Raw genomic sequence first — 14394 nt, 5'->3', positions numbered from 1 at the left:
GTTCCATGGGTTTGCTTCTTAGGCACGCCACGTGACTCATAATGCATATTTAGCCTTCCAAATTTCCTGAAGACAAGCAGATGTGCGACCTTGCGCTCTGAAATGGGTAAGGAATCCACGAATGCTGAGGGGGGACTACACGGCTAAGGACGACACCCCCGGGGCTCTGAGCTTTTGACAAAAACTCTACTTTTCTCTTTGGTACGTTGTATCTTTGCTGAAACTCATACAATCAAATACATATACTCTATATTGCATCCAATACTAGCCGGTGCCTAAATGTTCTTGCATGTCTGTGTATGCGCTAAAGGAAGGAAAGAATGTGAAACAGTAGTCACCTCTTTACTCGAAGCTTCATTCACCGGGACGTTCGCAACAAATGCGTAGCAGAATGCGGCACTCAGGCTTTCGCCTTTCACCGCTTTAGTCGCTAAAGTGTCTCGTAATTATTCTTCCCCTCCTTCCTTCAGTCGCAACAACAACGACTAAGCAACGAGAAAAAACGAAGTGCTTCGTTTAAAAAGGAAAATAACCAACTAACTAAAGTTACTCCCCTAACGCAGTGCTTGACACAATAAAGCGTTTCCAAGAATCTTCGCAGTTTCTATTTGACGTTCCTGACACAGCGGCAAAACTCATAATTGTTTTATTTTTTGGTCTAGGAAAGCATTGATCAACACAAAAAACGCGGGAAAATCACAATTCTTTACTTTTTCATACGAGGAGTGCCCCGTCGTGGTGGTGCTGTGGTTAAGGTGCCCGATTACTGTGCCGGAGTACCCGAGTTCGATCCCGACGACCAGCGGCTGCGTTTAGATGGAGGCGAAACGAAGAAGCATCTGTCTGCTGTGCGATGTCAGTGCACTAAAGATCCCTAGGTGGTCGAAATTACCTCGGAGCCCTCCACTACCGGCTCTTATTTCTCGCTTTCTACCCTTCCCTTACGGCGCGGTTCAGGTGTCCACGGAGCAAGTGGGACAGATAATGTGCCTGCCCTTTCCTTTCAACCAATTATTATTATTATTATTATTATTATTATTATTATTATTATTATTATTATTATTATTATTATTATTATTATTATTATTATTATTATTATTATTATTATTATTATTATTATTATTATTGACATCACCTTGACATCTTCCAAAACTCGCTCTGTTCATTTACATTGGATGTTCGTAGCGTTGTATCCTAAATAGTACTTTATAACATATAACTCCCACTTTCTAGCCTTAATATTGTACTTACTTCACTTTTTGCTTTCTCTCCTGTTCAATGCTGTCTGTATCTTGAACTGCTTTTTATCCGTTTCTTACTTATACTTCAACTTTAAACTTTATATTCGAAGCTTACTGTCCCATGTTCAATACTATTTCTTTAATGTATAATTCGGGATTTCTAGCCTGTGTTTTAAGTACCATGCACTTGTTGCGCCTGGAATGGTTGTTTATTTTATGTATATTTCTATATTACTATAATCAATGTCAGCTATTTGTTGTTGTTGTTTTTCTCCTCTATCTACCGTTCTTTTTTTTTTTCTTTCCTGGTGTGCTCAATAATTCTCTCACTGTGTATATAAGTGATGCTACTCATTGATAGCTTACTTTCCGTGATTCTTTTCGTCTCAGTTTCATTTCATGTATTATTTATTTCTTCTTTTGTGTTCTCTGTGTGTGTGTAAACATGTTTGTGCATTTTCATTTTTGTTTCTTATTTTTTTTATTTGTTCTGCAGCACGAAGACCACATGGTTGTTCCTTTGCACATTAAATAAAGATTTATTATTATTATTATTATTATTATTATTATTATTATTATTATTATTATTATTATTATTATTATTATTATTATTATTATTATTATTATTATTATTATTATATTATTATTATTATTATTATTATTATTATTATTATTATTATTATTATTATTATTATTATTATTATTATTATTATTCATACTAGGCGTTACTGATACTCTGCAGCTGATTGTTCAATAAGCATGTGAAAAGCTTAAAAGTAGCGACTTTGGTATTTGAAGATTTGCATTACCACAAAGGCTTCGCTTGCCGCTTTGACATTTCAATTCTTGGACACCTCCTTTCTGCAGCAGTTAGCTTGTGCATTTTACATTTTAAAGATGGGATATCTGTTAAGAATCTCAAGAATGCAGTTTAAAATAAGCCGAAATTTATTTATGTGATCAGAGGGACATTATATGAGCAGTAAACGAAATATCCGAGTATGAGGGAGGACGTCACTCCACAAATACTTGATATAAACGCATCAAACACCGGCTCGCACAGACCCTGTCTAAAATTGACAAAATGACGACGACTCCGCGTTATTGTTTCCGACTGTGCTTCGAACACCGAGCCCGAAGAGCTGCAACAAAAAAATAAGAAGAAAAAAATAAAAGCAGGCTGCGGGCTAAACAAAAGTGATAAGGCTTAAGTTCCCTTCGCGCAGGAGCGTCATTTTTTGAAGTGAACTGGCTACAACGGAAGGGATCTTCAACTTTGTCCAACAAGCAGTTCGTGTTGCGCTGTGCCAAACGCTTGGTCTTCAGGGGCGCCGACCAAGCCAGAAGCAACAAAGCGGGGCAGCTCGAGCGAGGCAAAACAGTGTACAAAAGATTCACTCGGAGCTGGGCACGCTGCATTCGGCGTCGACGCCGCAAAGCTCTGGAGCTTCCAGTCCAGCTATAACGGAAAAACAGCGACAACAAAGAGCAACGAGAAAAAAAAAAGCATAAAACAAGCGCACAACCGACGAACACGCTGGGCAGCGCGCGCAGCAGCAGCAGCAGCGCGAAGCGGTGCAGCAAAACCAAACGTTCAAAGAGACACGAAATGAGTTTTGAACTCCGGCTGTCCGATCTTGTTTCCCGCGTGTCTTCTTTTCCGTTCTCGACTCTTGTATAGCCTGGCCCAGCACCCTGCCCTTCCGTTGCCCTCCCCTCTTTTCTCTTTCCTCGCTCACTTTACTTTCCTCTTCTCCTTCCGAGCGCTCCTGATTCGAGAGCGCCAGTCATGTATCGCTGCTCTTGCTGGTCCCCTACGTGGAAAGGCAATGGAATCCAACTACACCGGAAAGAAGACAAGCGACCGAAGAAACTAGGCAAAAGATCTCTTCATCATTTTTTTTTTTCATTTCTGTAGTCGGCCTTGCATTTTCGAAAACTTTCTGTAGCTTTCGCACGCACAAACTGGCGGACTTATTTTCGAATGTCCGCTACCTTTTTGCCTACACTTTGTACGAAGTCGCTGCGAGCGCCGGGCACTTGTCTCAATGTTTTAAACGTAACAGCATTTGCAGAATAGACGAAACAAACGACAATCGACTTTGGAAGGAGAGGATGCAAGAGCAAATGATCTCCACGAACTCGTCTTACAAAACAAACTGTCATGCCGAATATGACGAGAGAGAATGAAGGCGGTCAGAGATAATAAAAAATGAAGTTAGTAGAGAGGGTCCCTCGGGCTTCACTTTTCGCGGTATTTATTGCGGGCCTTAAGCGTGCGTGACGTTTAAGCTGAGCATCAAGAATAAAAGCACGGGCCGTGGAGTAGGTCTCGCGCGGGGGAAACGCGAAAATAAGAGGCGACCGAGTTGCTGCTGCGGCTGGTGTTTGCTACGCTTGGACATTATTCTAGCCTCGTGTCGCCGACCCAGTTCTTCTCTAAGCCTGTTGACTTTATAGATCAGAGGCGAGCCAAGCTTCCGTGGACTCTTCGAAGCGGCGACGTTGGAAGAGGCGCTAGCACAAGCAAGAGCAGAGTCGGAAGCAGCAGCAGCATATAGAAGTAGAAGCCCCAGTAGAAGGACCTTTGAGACTGCAGTCGTAGTCGCCTGATCCGTTATGATGAATCGCACAAGCAACAACGACGCCTCTGAGGCTTCCGGCTATAGGCGTTTCTCATGCAATGCGAAGAAAAACTAGGCTAGACCTTGGGTTTGGAGTAGAAGGGGGAGGGGGAGGGGGGGTTGAAGAGGGGGTCCGCCTGCTGCTTCGGACGTAAAAAGGCGGCGTCCAGGCGGAAAAGGAGCTTTAAGCGTGCCGGCGCCGGGAAAAACAGGGAAAGATACAGCTGAGGAGTTGTGCGCGTCTGTGTCGGGAGTGCGGAAAAAAGACGCTTCCATATACAGCCTCTCGCGCGCGTATATACTGGACTTTGCGTCTTCTCCAATACGGCTTGCTCCGTAGGAGGCTGTGTCCGCAAAGGCTGTGAGTTTCATTTTGTGTGCTCGCGGTTGGCGCTGAGAAATGGTAAGAAAAGAAAAAGAAAACGATAAGCTGTGGCGCTCTTTGGTCGTCGCATTCTTATCACGTACAAAACACAGGGCATCCCGCGGAGGTTGCTGACCCGGTAGTGTTTACTTCGTGACTTTAAGCTCATTTTTATTCCTTAAGCCCTCACACTTTGAAACAGTGTCAACAATGATTGGACCAGACACGAAGCCATCTCAATTCGGAACTGAAAAAAAAAAAAAAAAGCCTGTCAAGGTTTTCAAGCTTTTAGTTATGGAGTGATCAACCTATTAATCAGTTCTCACACATAAAAGGTAACTTGCTGTGTGGGGAAGGGGTAACGGAGCGATGGAAACTTAATCTTGGTTCCCTCATGTTTTTCATAAAGTGCATACAAATCTAAGTAGAATAGCGCTTATCACTTCAAATTTGTGGAAACGCAGTCGCCACAACAGAATCGAAGCCGCAATCTTAGGCTTTGCAGCCGAATTAACTGTAGTCAGAGAACAATTGCGACAGCATTGCTTCATTGACATACGCTGACTCGAGCCTATGTTTTGCAATATCACACGTATCGCATTCGCACTAAACGTGTATCTGAGAACCGTATTACACTGCCTGGAGTGCCGCTCTCGACAGTGCTCATTCGAGAATTTATTCATCACTACAATCTCTTTCCTGGTTCCTTGTTTCTTTCTTTTGTTATTTTTTTTTAGAACTGATTGTATGCTTTCGCTTCAGTTTTTCTGTTTGCTTTAAGTTTGCAACAAGTTCCCCTACGATAATGCCCAATGGGCGCTGTAGGTATTTGTAATAAATAAATAAATAAATAAATAAATAAATAAATAAATAAATAAATAAATAAATAAATAAATAAATAAATAAATAAATAAATAAATAAATAAATAAATAAATAAATAAATAAATAAATAAATAAATAAATAAATAAATAAATAAATAAATAAATAAATAAATAAATAAATAAATAAATAAATAAATATTCCTGAGTAAAGCTAAAAACAAATCTGTACTGCATAGAAATTGGTTGCCGCTTCCGACCCTCTATGTTGTACGTTATAGAATAAAACAGCCTCCTTGCTTGCTTTAATATGTCAAGACACGGAATTTCAATTTTGTTTCTCAAACAATTGGAGAATATTTTTGTTCAAAAGCAAAAAAAAAAAAAAGAAGGACAAATATGTACTTACGTTACGTTAGCAGGGGGAAAAGCGGCCACGACGCAGGGCAGATTCACAGTCCTTCCCACCGAAGCTTTGACAGTCTTCCGAAAGAGGGCCAGCCTCGGCGCAACACGATCACCCACATCTGTACGCAGCATAGAACAGAAGCGAAGGAATATGAAACATTTATACTTTGTTGCAGTATAAAGTCGTGTGCCCCATTCGCATAACTATTTTGTCCTGAGATAGATTGCGGATTTACAATTGTGCACGCCGCGGTCTTATTCCCTTTTGCGACATGCCGCATGACGGGAAAAGGAACCAGAAGTACCTTGATCCCGTTTCTCGACTTTATGAACACGAATTTCAGATGCATACAACGTGAGCGAGAAACTTTTCTGGTACGATTTTTCCATTTTCTACGCTCTTTCTAAAAGAAATGAATTGTATTTCTCTATCCGACGTAAACTAATATATCACCTCACCTGACTTAAAACTCAAAACATAGTTTTAAGGAAAACCTAAAAGTGATTCACAGGTAATAAAATATAACTGCCCCTGATTTGACTTAAAAGCTATTCGAAGATAATATATGGTCATAGACAGAGCCTGACAGACGCAAGTACGCAGCACAGGTAGCTGGAAGGACACTCACCGACGACGATGGCTCGCCCGGCCTTGATGCTGAGTACAGTGCTGCCGGAGACCGTGTTCCTCACCCGGCACCGGTACGTTCTCTCGGAGTCGGCCATGTTAGTGCGGTGGATGACCAGCTCGCCCGTCTCCAGAACGCTGTACCTTTCCTCCGCTAACAGAAAAGAAATATGTCGCGGTCGTAACTTTCTTTGTTGCTGCACACAGCTTCACAACCTGCCGCTAAGAGCACGCCTCACGCCTGTAACTTTTCGTGCACAGTGATCGTCCCATTGCACTTTCACACACTACACTGTCTGCCAACTTCTCACAGAGAGATCGACACGCACATTCTACAGTAGATGCAACCTTAACGCAAAATCGTAGAACCGCTTACCACTGATGCATCTACCGGTCGCATTGTTTCCTCAGCATGGATAGCAGTCGGCTGAGTAAAGGAAAAGATCCATATCTACGAATACAATTGATTAGGCTGCTTGGCCTTATTTACTGTGCCACAGTTCAGAAGCAGCGGATTAGGCAGGAAAGTAAACGGACACAGTGCTTTTATTTTTCTTATAATAAATTCTTATCTGTTGCTAGCCTTTTAGCACAATTACAGCCAATCAGTGCATAATTGTTCGCACACTTGGGGGATAGCACAGCCAACGCTATGCTAAACAGCTACTGTTACAAGCAGAAGCGACACCAATGATGCACGCGGTTGGTAGCAGGTTATCTCCTGTATTTTGTGTTCTGCATTCCGAAGACGGCGCCTACGAATTTTCGAAACACACATGTACACACAAAATATTTCTGTAGACGCATCTCTCTCGTGAAACTGCACGTGTTACATGAAGCGCGTTACTTTAAATTATTCACCGGTTTACGTATACGTGAAACAGCAGCGAAGAGAAGACAATCGGGGTGCACAATGTAGCTGAAAGAAAAGCGGATTAGAAAATGTATGATACCATTATTTTCGAAGAGAACTGAACAAGGGCCTCGGTTCGAAAGGTTATCCGATTTTTCGACGAAGGGAGTTGCCTTCATCAGGACAACATTGCAAGCTGAGCCAACGTCGAAACATTGGCTCGGCTTAGAACGGAGGCTCCCCTCAACCTTTCTTCAGCGCTCTTTCATACTGTGTAGCCATCTTTTTTCTCTGCTTCTACCCATTATTTTCGAATGTTACTCTGATGAAAACATATTGTTTGCAGGAAAAACATAAGGAAACATCGACATAAGACTGGCGCCGACTAGTAACCGGTTTATTTTACAAATATATGTGTAGTTAAGTGGGGAAAAAAAAACAGCATGGTCGCGTACATCATTGGGGGAGAAAAAAAAAAGGTAGATTCACTTAAGACTGCTTGCACGTGGGAATGCGAAGGCATTACCTTATGTGAGCGCAGCTCTCTTATTCTATAATGTGACGCTGCGAGTTTTAGCTGCGAGGTTCTAAGTAGTGTTTTTAGTGGGCTTATTTTGCTTTCGAAAGTTGGGGATACAATGGATGTGAATCAAATATGTAAGGGATCAACACAGCCAGCATGCAGTGACGAAGTCGGATGTGATCAGAGGCGGCAAAGAAGTAGCATTACCACTTTACGTAAGTTGAGCGTTGCCAGTAAACACTACGAAATATACAGAAAAAATCTGGGGCACTTAAGCGCTGCCTTGAAGAGTATGAAATTAGAACGCTAATAACTCACGTCTGCTCTTACCGTTGCTGACCCTGGCTTACGTTCATGTACTTTGATACTTTCTCAATTCCTAATGCCTCAGTGTTTGCCTTGATTATCTCGCCCATACCCATTAGCATGTAGTGGTAAGGTACCGCAAAGGACACCCGACATAGACTAAAAAAATTCTTGCAGAAACTTAGACCTCTTTTAAGTGCGTTAAGACGAAAGCCTTTCCTGCGACTCTCTGCACTCATTTTCCACTTTTTCACTCCTTGGCTTCTTTTTTTTTTTCCTTTTTCCCCCTATTTCTCCTTTTTTTTTTTGCTCATTCTACTCTTTAACTGTTATTATATTTTTTATTTTACTGCATTTACTCTTTTTTTGAATTATTTTTTCCTCTTTTGCTTTTGACTGTGCTTGTTGTAACGCAATGACGAGACCTGACATTAAAGCTTTGCAACGTTTTTGCAGAGTCTGGACGTATTTTGCGCAATTGCAGCGTCCGTGGCTGTTTTGACGTCTGCTCACTATATCGACGTCCATGACTATTTCGACGCCGAATTCACTTTTTTAGCTCTAACTAATCACTTCCCACCAACGAGACTTTGCGCACAAAGACATTTTTTTCACCTTCTATCTTGTACAACCGTTCTTTTATACATAAATTATGTCATTCTTCGACAAAGACGGTGTGATACACTCTGCGGACGGACACTTTCTGCGCACACTCATGAGGCTATAAAGGATTTCGCCTTAATACCGCCCTAACCAAGCCCTACGAACGCGTCCGCCTGGTTGGGAGTAGTGTCAGACTAGGGATCCAAGTTATCAGGAGGGTTCGACCTCACCAACCACCCTCAAAGGAGCTACCCGGATTAGCAATTCTTTTCAATTCGTCCTTCTTATACGGTCGCTTCACGTCGCACAATCCGTCGGCCAACCAGAGGCCGACGATGTAACCTGCCAACAACCACCTGTCAGAGGCGTGCTTGCGATTTGTCACCGTCGCGCGATATTCTGACGAATGGGGTATATAAGCTATAGATTTTAAAACATTGTCACTGTTGTGAGAAGCAGTGGGTCTTTGCACACTTCCGCTCCCACGAAAGCGAAAAGTTAAAGAAATATGACGTCACCAATACCGTTCACAAGCTGAAAACGAAAGGAAAGCGACGACAACACAGCATCGGAAATTACGCCTACGCTACATTTACCATCGCGCAGGCCTCTGTGCAGGGTTCAACATTCCCTAATGGCTTCGGGCTGATGAAACCGACTGATATATGAGCAAGAGAAAAGAGGGTTAGAAAGAGACCAAACGGCTCTCTTTCGGGCATGTCAAAATACTCAGCAATAAGCCATGAAAGCTCCCCGACCATCTCCCTGCTTTATTTTTATACTCGGGGGGAGAACTTTATGAAAACAACGAAGACATCAAACCCGTTGCACGCTAGTTGAAGAAACAAAAAGCCGTTCGCTTTTATTTCTACCAGCCACCTCAGAATCTGCTATACAGAGGATGTATATATAACGGCTCGCCCACCAAGATAAGTAGCTATAAGAATGGCGCAACGACATAGCCTTCCGAAATGCAAAGCGCCAGTGCTCGCGGGAAAAGAGCCAAGCAGCGCGTGTTGCTGCTATTTTGTTTCAGTCTACGTACGTTTTAGGCTCATTACTGGCAGCTGCTGAGCTTCTTTCCGGGCGTCGTATTCTTGTCTTTGAAAGCCGAAACTTACGCGACGACTAATAAGGCCTTTCCCTGATGGGGAAGCTCATTTCGCGCGAAGGGCAAAAGAAAAAGATTATGTTCTCCCAAGGGAGGGAAAGAACATCTGTCTTTTATTTTTGCCGTGAAATGGCACGCGAATTCTGGGCACGCGCATATAGTAGGCGATGCCCGAATCTTGCAAGTGCGACCTCCTTGGGATTAGGCGAAGATGAGATGCGCAAAACATTCAAAAATATGTCCGACGTTCGCGCACTTTGCTGGAAGAGATGCGAGTTTTAGTCGCAAGTTTTACGCTCACGGTCGTCGCGATAATGTTGCGCATTCAAAATGAAGCTTATAAAGTTGCGTCGTGAGCGTAATATAAGGCTCGCTCCCCGACAGGACTTTCGCATTTCTTGCGTCGCAAAGACGGCAGGGGGGCCGAAGAAGAGAGTGTTTTGTGTCGCTTCACCGCTCTCTTCTTGTCTGATTATACCGGCGACGATCTGCTTTGCATAAGTTGCATATTCTGTCATTTTTTAAGTATTATTTGTCTTGTACGGGTTACAGAGAATGCTGGAATGCTAAGGAGAAGATTAAAAGATCGAAACCGTGTTAAATGCACGAAACAAGAAGAGACAAGAGGTTGAGTGTATTCACACGCTAAAACAACGCAGAGGGCTATGGAACAAAAAATGGTAGGAAACATTAAGAGATAGGAAGAGTGCAGAGTGGGTGAGAGAAATAACTCAAGTTACCGACATTCTAGTGGAAATCAAGAAGAAGAAATGGGCATGGGCAGGGCATGTTGTGCGAAGAGAGGATAACCGATGGTCGCTTAGGGTAACAAACTGGATTCCAAGGGAAGGAAAGCGTAACAGGGGGCGGCAGAAAGTTAGGTGGGCGGATGAGGTTAAGAAGTTCGCAGGAGGCAAGTGGATGCAGCTAGCACAGAACCGGGTTAATTGGAGAAATATGAAAGAGGCCATCGCCCTGCAGTGGGTATAGTCAGGCTGATGATGATGATGATGATGAGTGAAGGCTTCGAGTTTCAGGCTTAACGCGTGTTCCCGGCTCTCAGTATTCTTGCAGGTCGAAAACCTCACAACGATCATTATGCATGAACACTAAAAGTCATTCTGTTTGCTATGCACATTCCTTAGAATACTTAAAATAGGAAAAGTCACCAGGCAGCAAAATTTAAGTATATATTGCTTATTAGATATTACGTTTGTGAAGGAAAAAAACGACAGAATATATCGAACAGTTTTCATTGTACCTGCTATTTACCAACTTCAGCCTGTGAACTCACCGTATATTACGTTTCTCATGCACCGCAGCGAGTTGGCAGGGGAGGAGGGAAGGGCACTAATAGAGGTTGATATATTTCGTAGTTGCTAAAACTCGGCACCAGCGTTTTCACCTTTTAAACAATAGTCGTTAAACAGTAGCATTCCGAACTATTTCGCGTGCTCTTAGGCTTTTACGCATGATCTGATGCGGAATGGTCAAGTTGAAGTCAGACGTAAAGCATGCTCTCTTTAATTCACGAAGCCTTTCGCTCTGACGTCTCCTTTCATCCACTAAACCGGTTTGTAAGAATATATGTCTGCTGATGACCCAACAAATTTTGAGGCCAATGCCGGTTATAAACAGCTGATGGGTTAAATAGCATGGCGTTAACGAACTCCCCGGTCGGCGTCGGCTGTTCGCTTCAATCTCTCGTCGACAAACTAAACCAAGAAGCGTGCGAACGCAAAAAAGGTTCTGCAGGAGGGGCATTGCGGTAAGCGTCGGAGGCATCATCGCCGGCACGTCTACCGCCACTGGCGCGGAAGGAGTACAGAAGACCAAGAGCAAAGGAGCCTAGCCGAAGGAAAGACGTGAGAACGACGATGAGGACGGTGATGGAAGGAAGCAGGTAGGCAAGGGGAACTGGAGGAAGGCGAACAAAAAAGGAGTCTCAGGACACGGAACAGGAACCGACGGGGCGGAGTAGGGAGGCCGTTCCTAATGATCCCACTCGGCTTCTCCTTCCCTCCGGCGCTCGGTATCCGCGAGGCAGCGGTCCTCGCTCGCGCCGTGGACGCAGGAAGGGGTTCTGGATCGGGCCGCTTTTGCGCCGCTGCTGCTGCCAGGGCGCGGGCGTTAATATCTGTAATGGCAGCCTTAAGCCACGGGAGTCGGTTTTCTGGAGAAGGCTTCTGGAAGCACTCAACACGGCAGGACCTGGCCGTGTTCGCGCGCGCAGCTACTGAGGCGTGGTTGGGCCCTCCGATGCCAATGGCCGCTTTGTGCTGACCCGAAGACTTGTCAGTTTTGACGATGTACTTTGCTTCGGCTTCCTGAAAGCTGTTTCATGTTATTTTATGATTTTGAAAGGGGGAAGTGCTTTTTTTTTTTTCCTAGCAAGGTATTGCCCTCACTAGGGTCAACAGCCTGTAAGCGACGCAGTTATAAACTGTGATGTAATAGAGGGACATATGAATTATCTCGGTGTCATTTCTTGAAATGTTGGTAAATAATATGGGTTTAGTGTGAAACTGTGTCTGACGTGACTTTATTACGGGTACATGAGACAAGAAACAAAAGTTGCTTTAGGTGGCTGCACGCCGAGTGCTTTGGTGGAGTGGTAATTTAAAAAAAAAAAAAAGGCAAAGGTATGTTAACAACAAAAACTGCTTTAGGCGGCTGCACGCCGTGTGCATTGGTGGAGTGGTAATTTAAAAAAAAAATAGAAACAAAGCTAGGTTAACTTAGGTTACCTGCAGTGAGCAATATCAAACGAAAATAGGAACAAATAGAAGGCCGAATTCTCAATGTGAAGGCGTGTTGCAAACTCAGTATAGGCTCGGTTTTGCTTTTTGATTGCTTTGTTTAAAAATAAAGTTATGCTAGCTTCTTTTCACTAAGCTTTTAAATCTTGGCGGCATACCATATATCGCTGCCTCCCTAGGAAAAAAAACAAAAAAAAAATGAAAGGTATCTCGCGTGTTACTTGCTTCTGTTACGTGTTACCTGCGAGACAGTACAATGACGCACTGATTCTTCCTGTGCGCTTTCTTACTGGGTAATTGCCCCTAAAGTACTGCTGCTTGCTTTACGTGATGCCAACGCTCATAATGCCAGGCCCTTCAACAACCGCCCGTACGTCCACTAAATGCATCACTGCCGCACTGTGCTTCGGCGACACCAGTACCAAACATGAAACGGCATATGGCACACATTTTAGCACATCGACAATATAGCGGGCTCATCGTGTACAATCGTTCCCGAAGACATGAGGCTTAGCTTCCCCATGTATATAGCGAAGGGATTTCGAATTCGTCAGTGATGTTTGAATGAGAGACGTTTTAGTGAGATGCGGCAAGCGAGCAATTCTGTCTGAGGCAGAAACATTGTGTAGATGTTGATAGCAACAGAGAAAAGAGGGCGCCTGCTGCGGAAGAGTGGAACAAATGGGACGCTGAGTCGGAGGCGGCAATGAACGGCCTGCGGAGGCTCATGCGGGGCTATCTGGAAGGCCGGTAACGTTGTTATCGCCAAGATGGGCTCAGGGTCTGCCCGCTACTACGAGCGATGAGCGCATCCTGCAATGTCCAGGAGCTTCTCTGTACGGAATGACGGCTCTGTTAGAACACAGGCTATGGGGCGAGGGAGGTCTGTACATCCTACACGTGACTTGTCAAGCAGTCTATAACTCAAAGAGAGAGAGAGAGAGAGAGAGAGATGAGGGAAGGGAATTGAGAGGAGAAGAAACGGATGACACTAGGCGTGTTTCTTACTTGCATGGAAAATGTGATTGTTTTTTTTTTTTTTCAGTTTCAGTTACGCGCGCAATAAGGCTTTGCGTACTTAGAGCATTGCAGGGGAACAGTGCGCGTGCGCAGAACGCAACGTCCGAATGAGCGTCACAGACATACGCGGGACCCTGAAACTTGCGTGTGCACCTTTCGCACATAAAGCACTCTGCGGGAAGGCGTCACGAAATGCCAAACAACTGTGAGAAGAAACGTAAAATGGTAGCACCTTCGTTTATTTCCTTTTTCCTTTGAAAACGATGGCTGAATTCGTTGCAATGTGTAAGCAGTAATTTTTGTGCACAAAGAAAAACGCGAAATTTGGAACTGGATAGCCCACAAGTGGGTTTTCCGCTCGATGGTCGGCGGCTAGCAAAGAAATGTTCTTAGCGAGGGCGCTTGGGAGAAACGCAGATCGGTGCCGGGAGAGAAGTTTGACGCTCTCGTGTTGGAAGGACGCAGAAAACGCTTGATTCTGTGCATTCGACACGCATAGCGCACCATGGCCATATTCGCGCTCTCGCAAAAGGTGCGTGTAATTGCCATTGGTGTGTCTTGCCCGGCCCGGAGAGCTAGATATAAATAGAGCCTAGTCTGAAAAGGTAAGAGGAGTGTATAGTATATTTAAGTGAGCAGAAGACAGTTCAGGTTAGAAAGCGACATGGAAACCAAGGGTAAGCACTGTGGTGAGAAATTCACTGAGGTCGATTAAACGTTAACACCTATCCCGACACAGAGAACTCTGTTCACTCGGATTGTAACCACATCGAAGTCCTACTGTAGTCATACCTCTATAAAATACAAAACGACGTGCAATGAATTTACCCTGCGGGATGTCATGTTTTATTGAGTGACGAAGTTAAAAAATTAGTTGTGGTTTACATCTGGTTAACCCTAGTTGAATTGCGATAGCAACGGCGAAAGCTTCTTTTGCCTGCTACATTATTCCCCTATCACGCCCTATCAGTGTAAGGTGCTACATTATAGGGGACACTTAAGCTCATCCTTTAAGAGTATGATACGAGAGCGAAAGTTACTAGCCTTCTTGTTCTTCTTGTTCTTCTTCTTCTTCTGGCTCTTCTTCTTCTTTTACTTCTTCTGCTCCTCCTTCTTCTCCTCCTCATCAGGAGG

General features: G+C 43.9%; 1 protein-coding gene across 1 annotated transcript in view; it reads right to left on the bottom strand.

The window, feature by feature from the left end:
- Nucleotides 1–2635: 2635 nt before the first annotated feature.
- LOC146190580 (uncharacterized) overlaps nucleotides 2636–14394 on the bottom strand; it is a 186514-nt gene continuing 174755 nt past the window's right edge. The window contains exons 5-6 of the mRNA XM_084600197.1: nucleotides 6087–6239; nucleotides 2636–2700 (exon numbers count right to left, since the gene is read on the bottom strand). Of these exons, the coding sequence (XP_084456323.1) occupies nucleotides 2636–2700; nucleotides 6087–6239 (218 nt within the window). The remainder of the gene's footprint in view (nucleotides 2701–6086; nucleotides 6240–14394) is intronic.

The sequence above is a fragment of the Amblyomma maculatum genome, chromosome 4, assembly GCF_055883805.1.
Source record: "Amblyomma maculatum isolate TAMU_Amacu chromosome 4, ASM5588380v1, whole genome shotgun sequence".
NCBI lineage: Eukaryota > Metazoa > Arthropoda > Arachnida > Ixodida > Ixodidae > Amblyomma > Amblyomma maculatum.
This window is presented reverse-complemented; position numbering and strand designations above follow the sequence as displayed.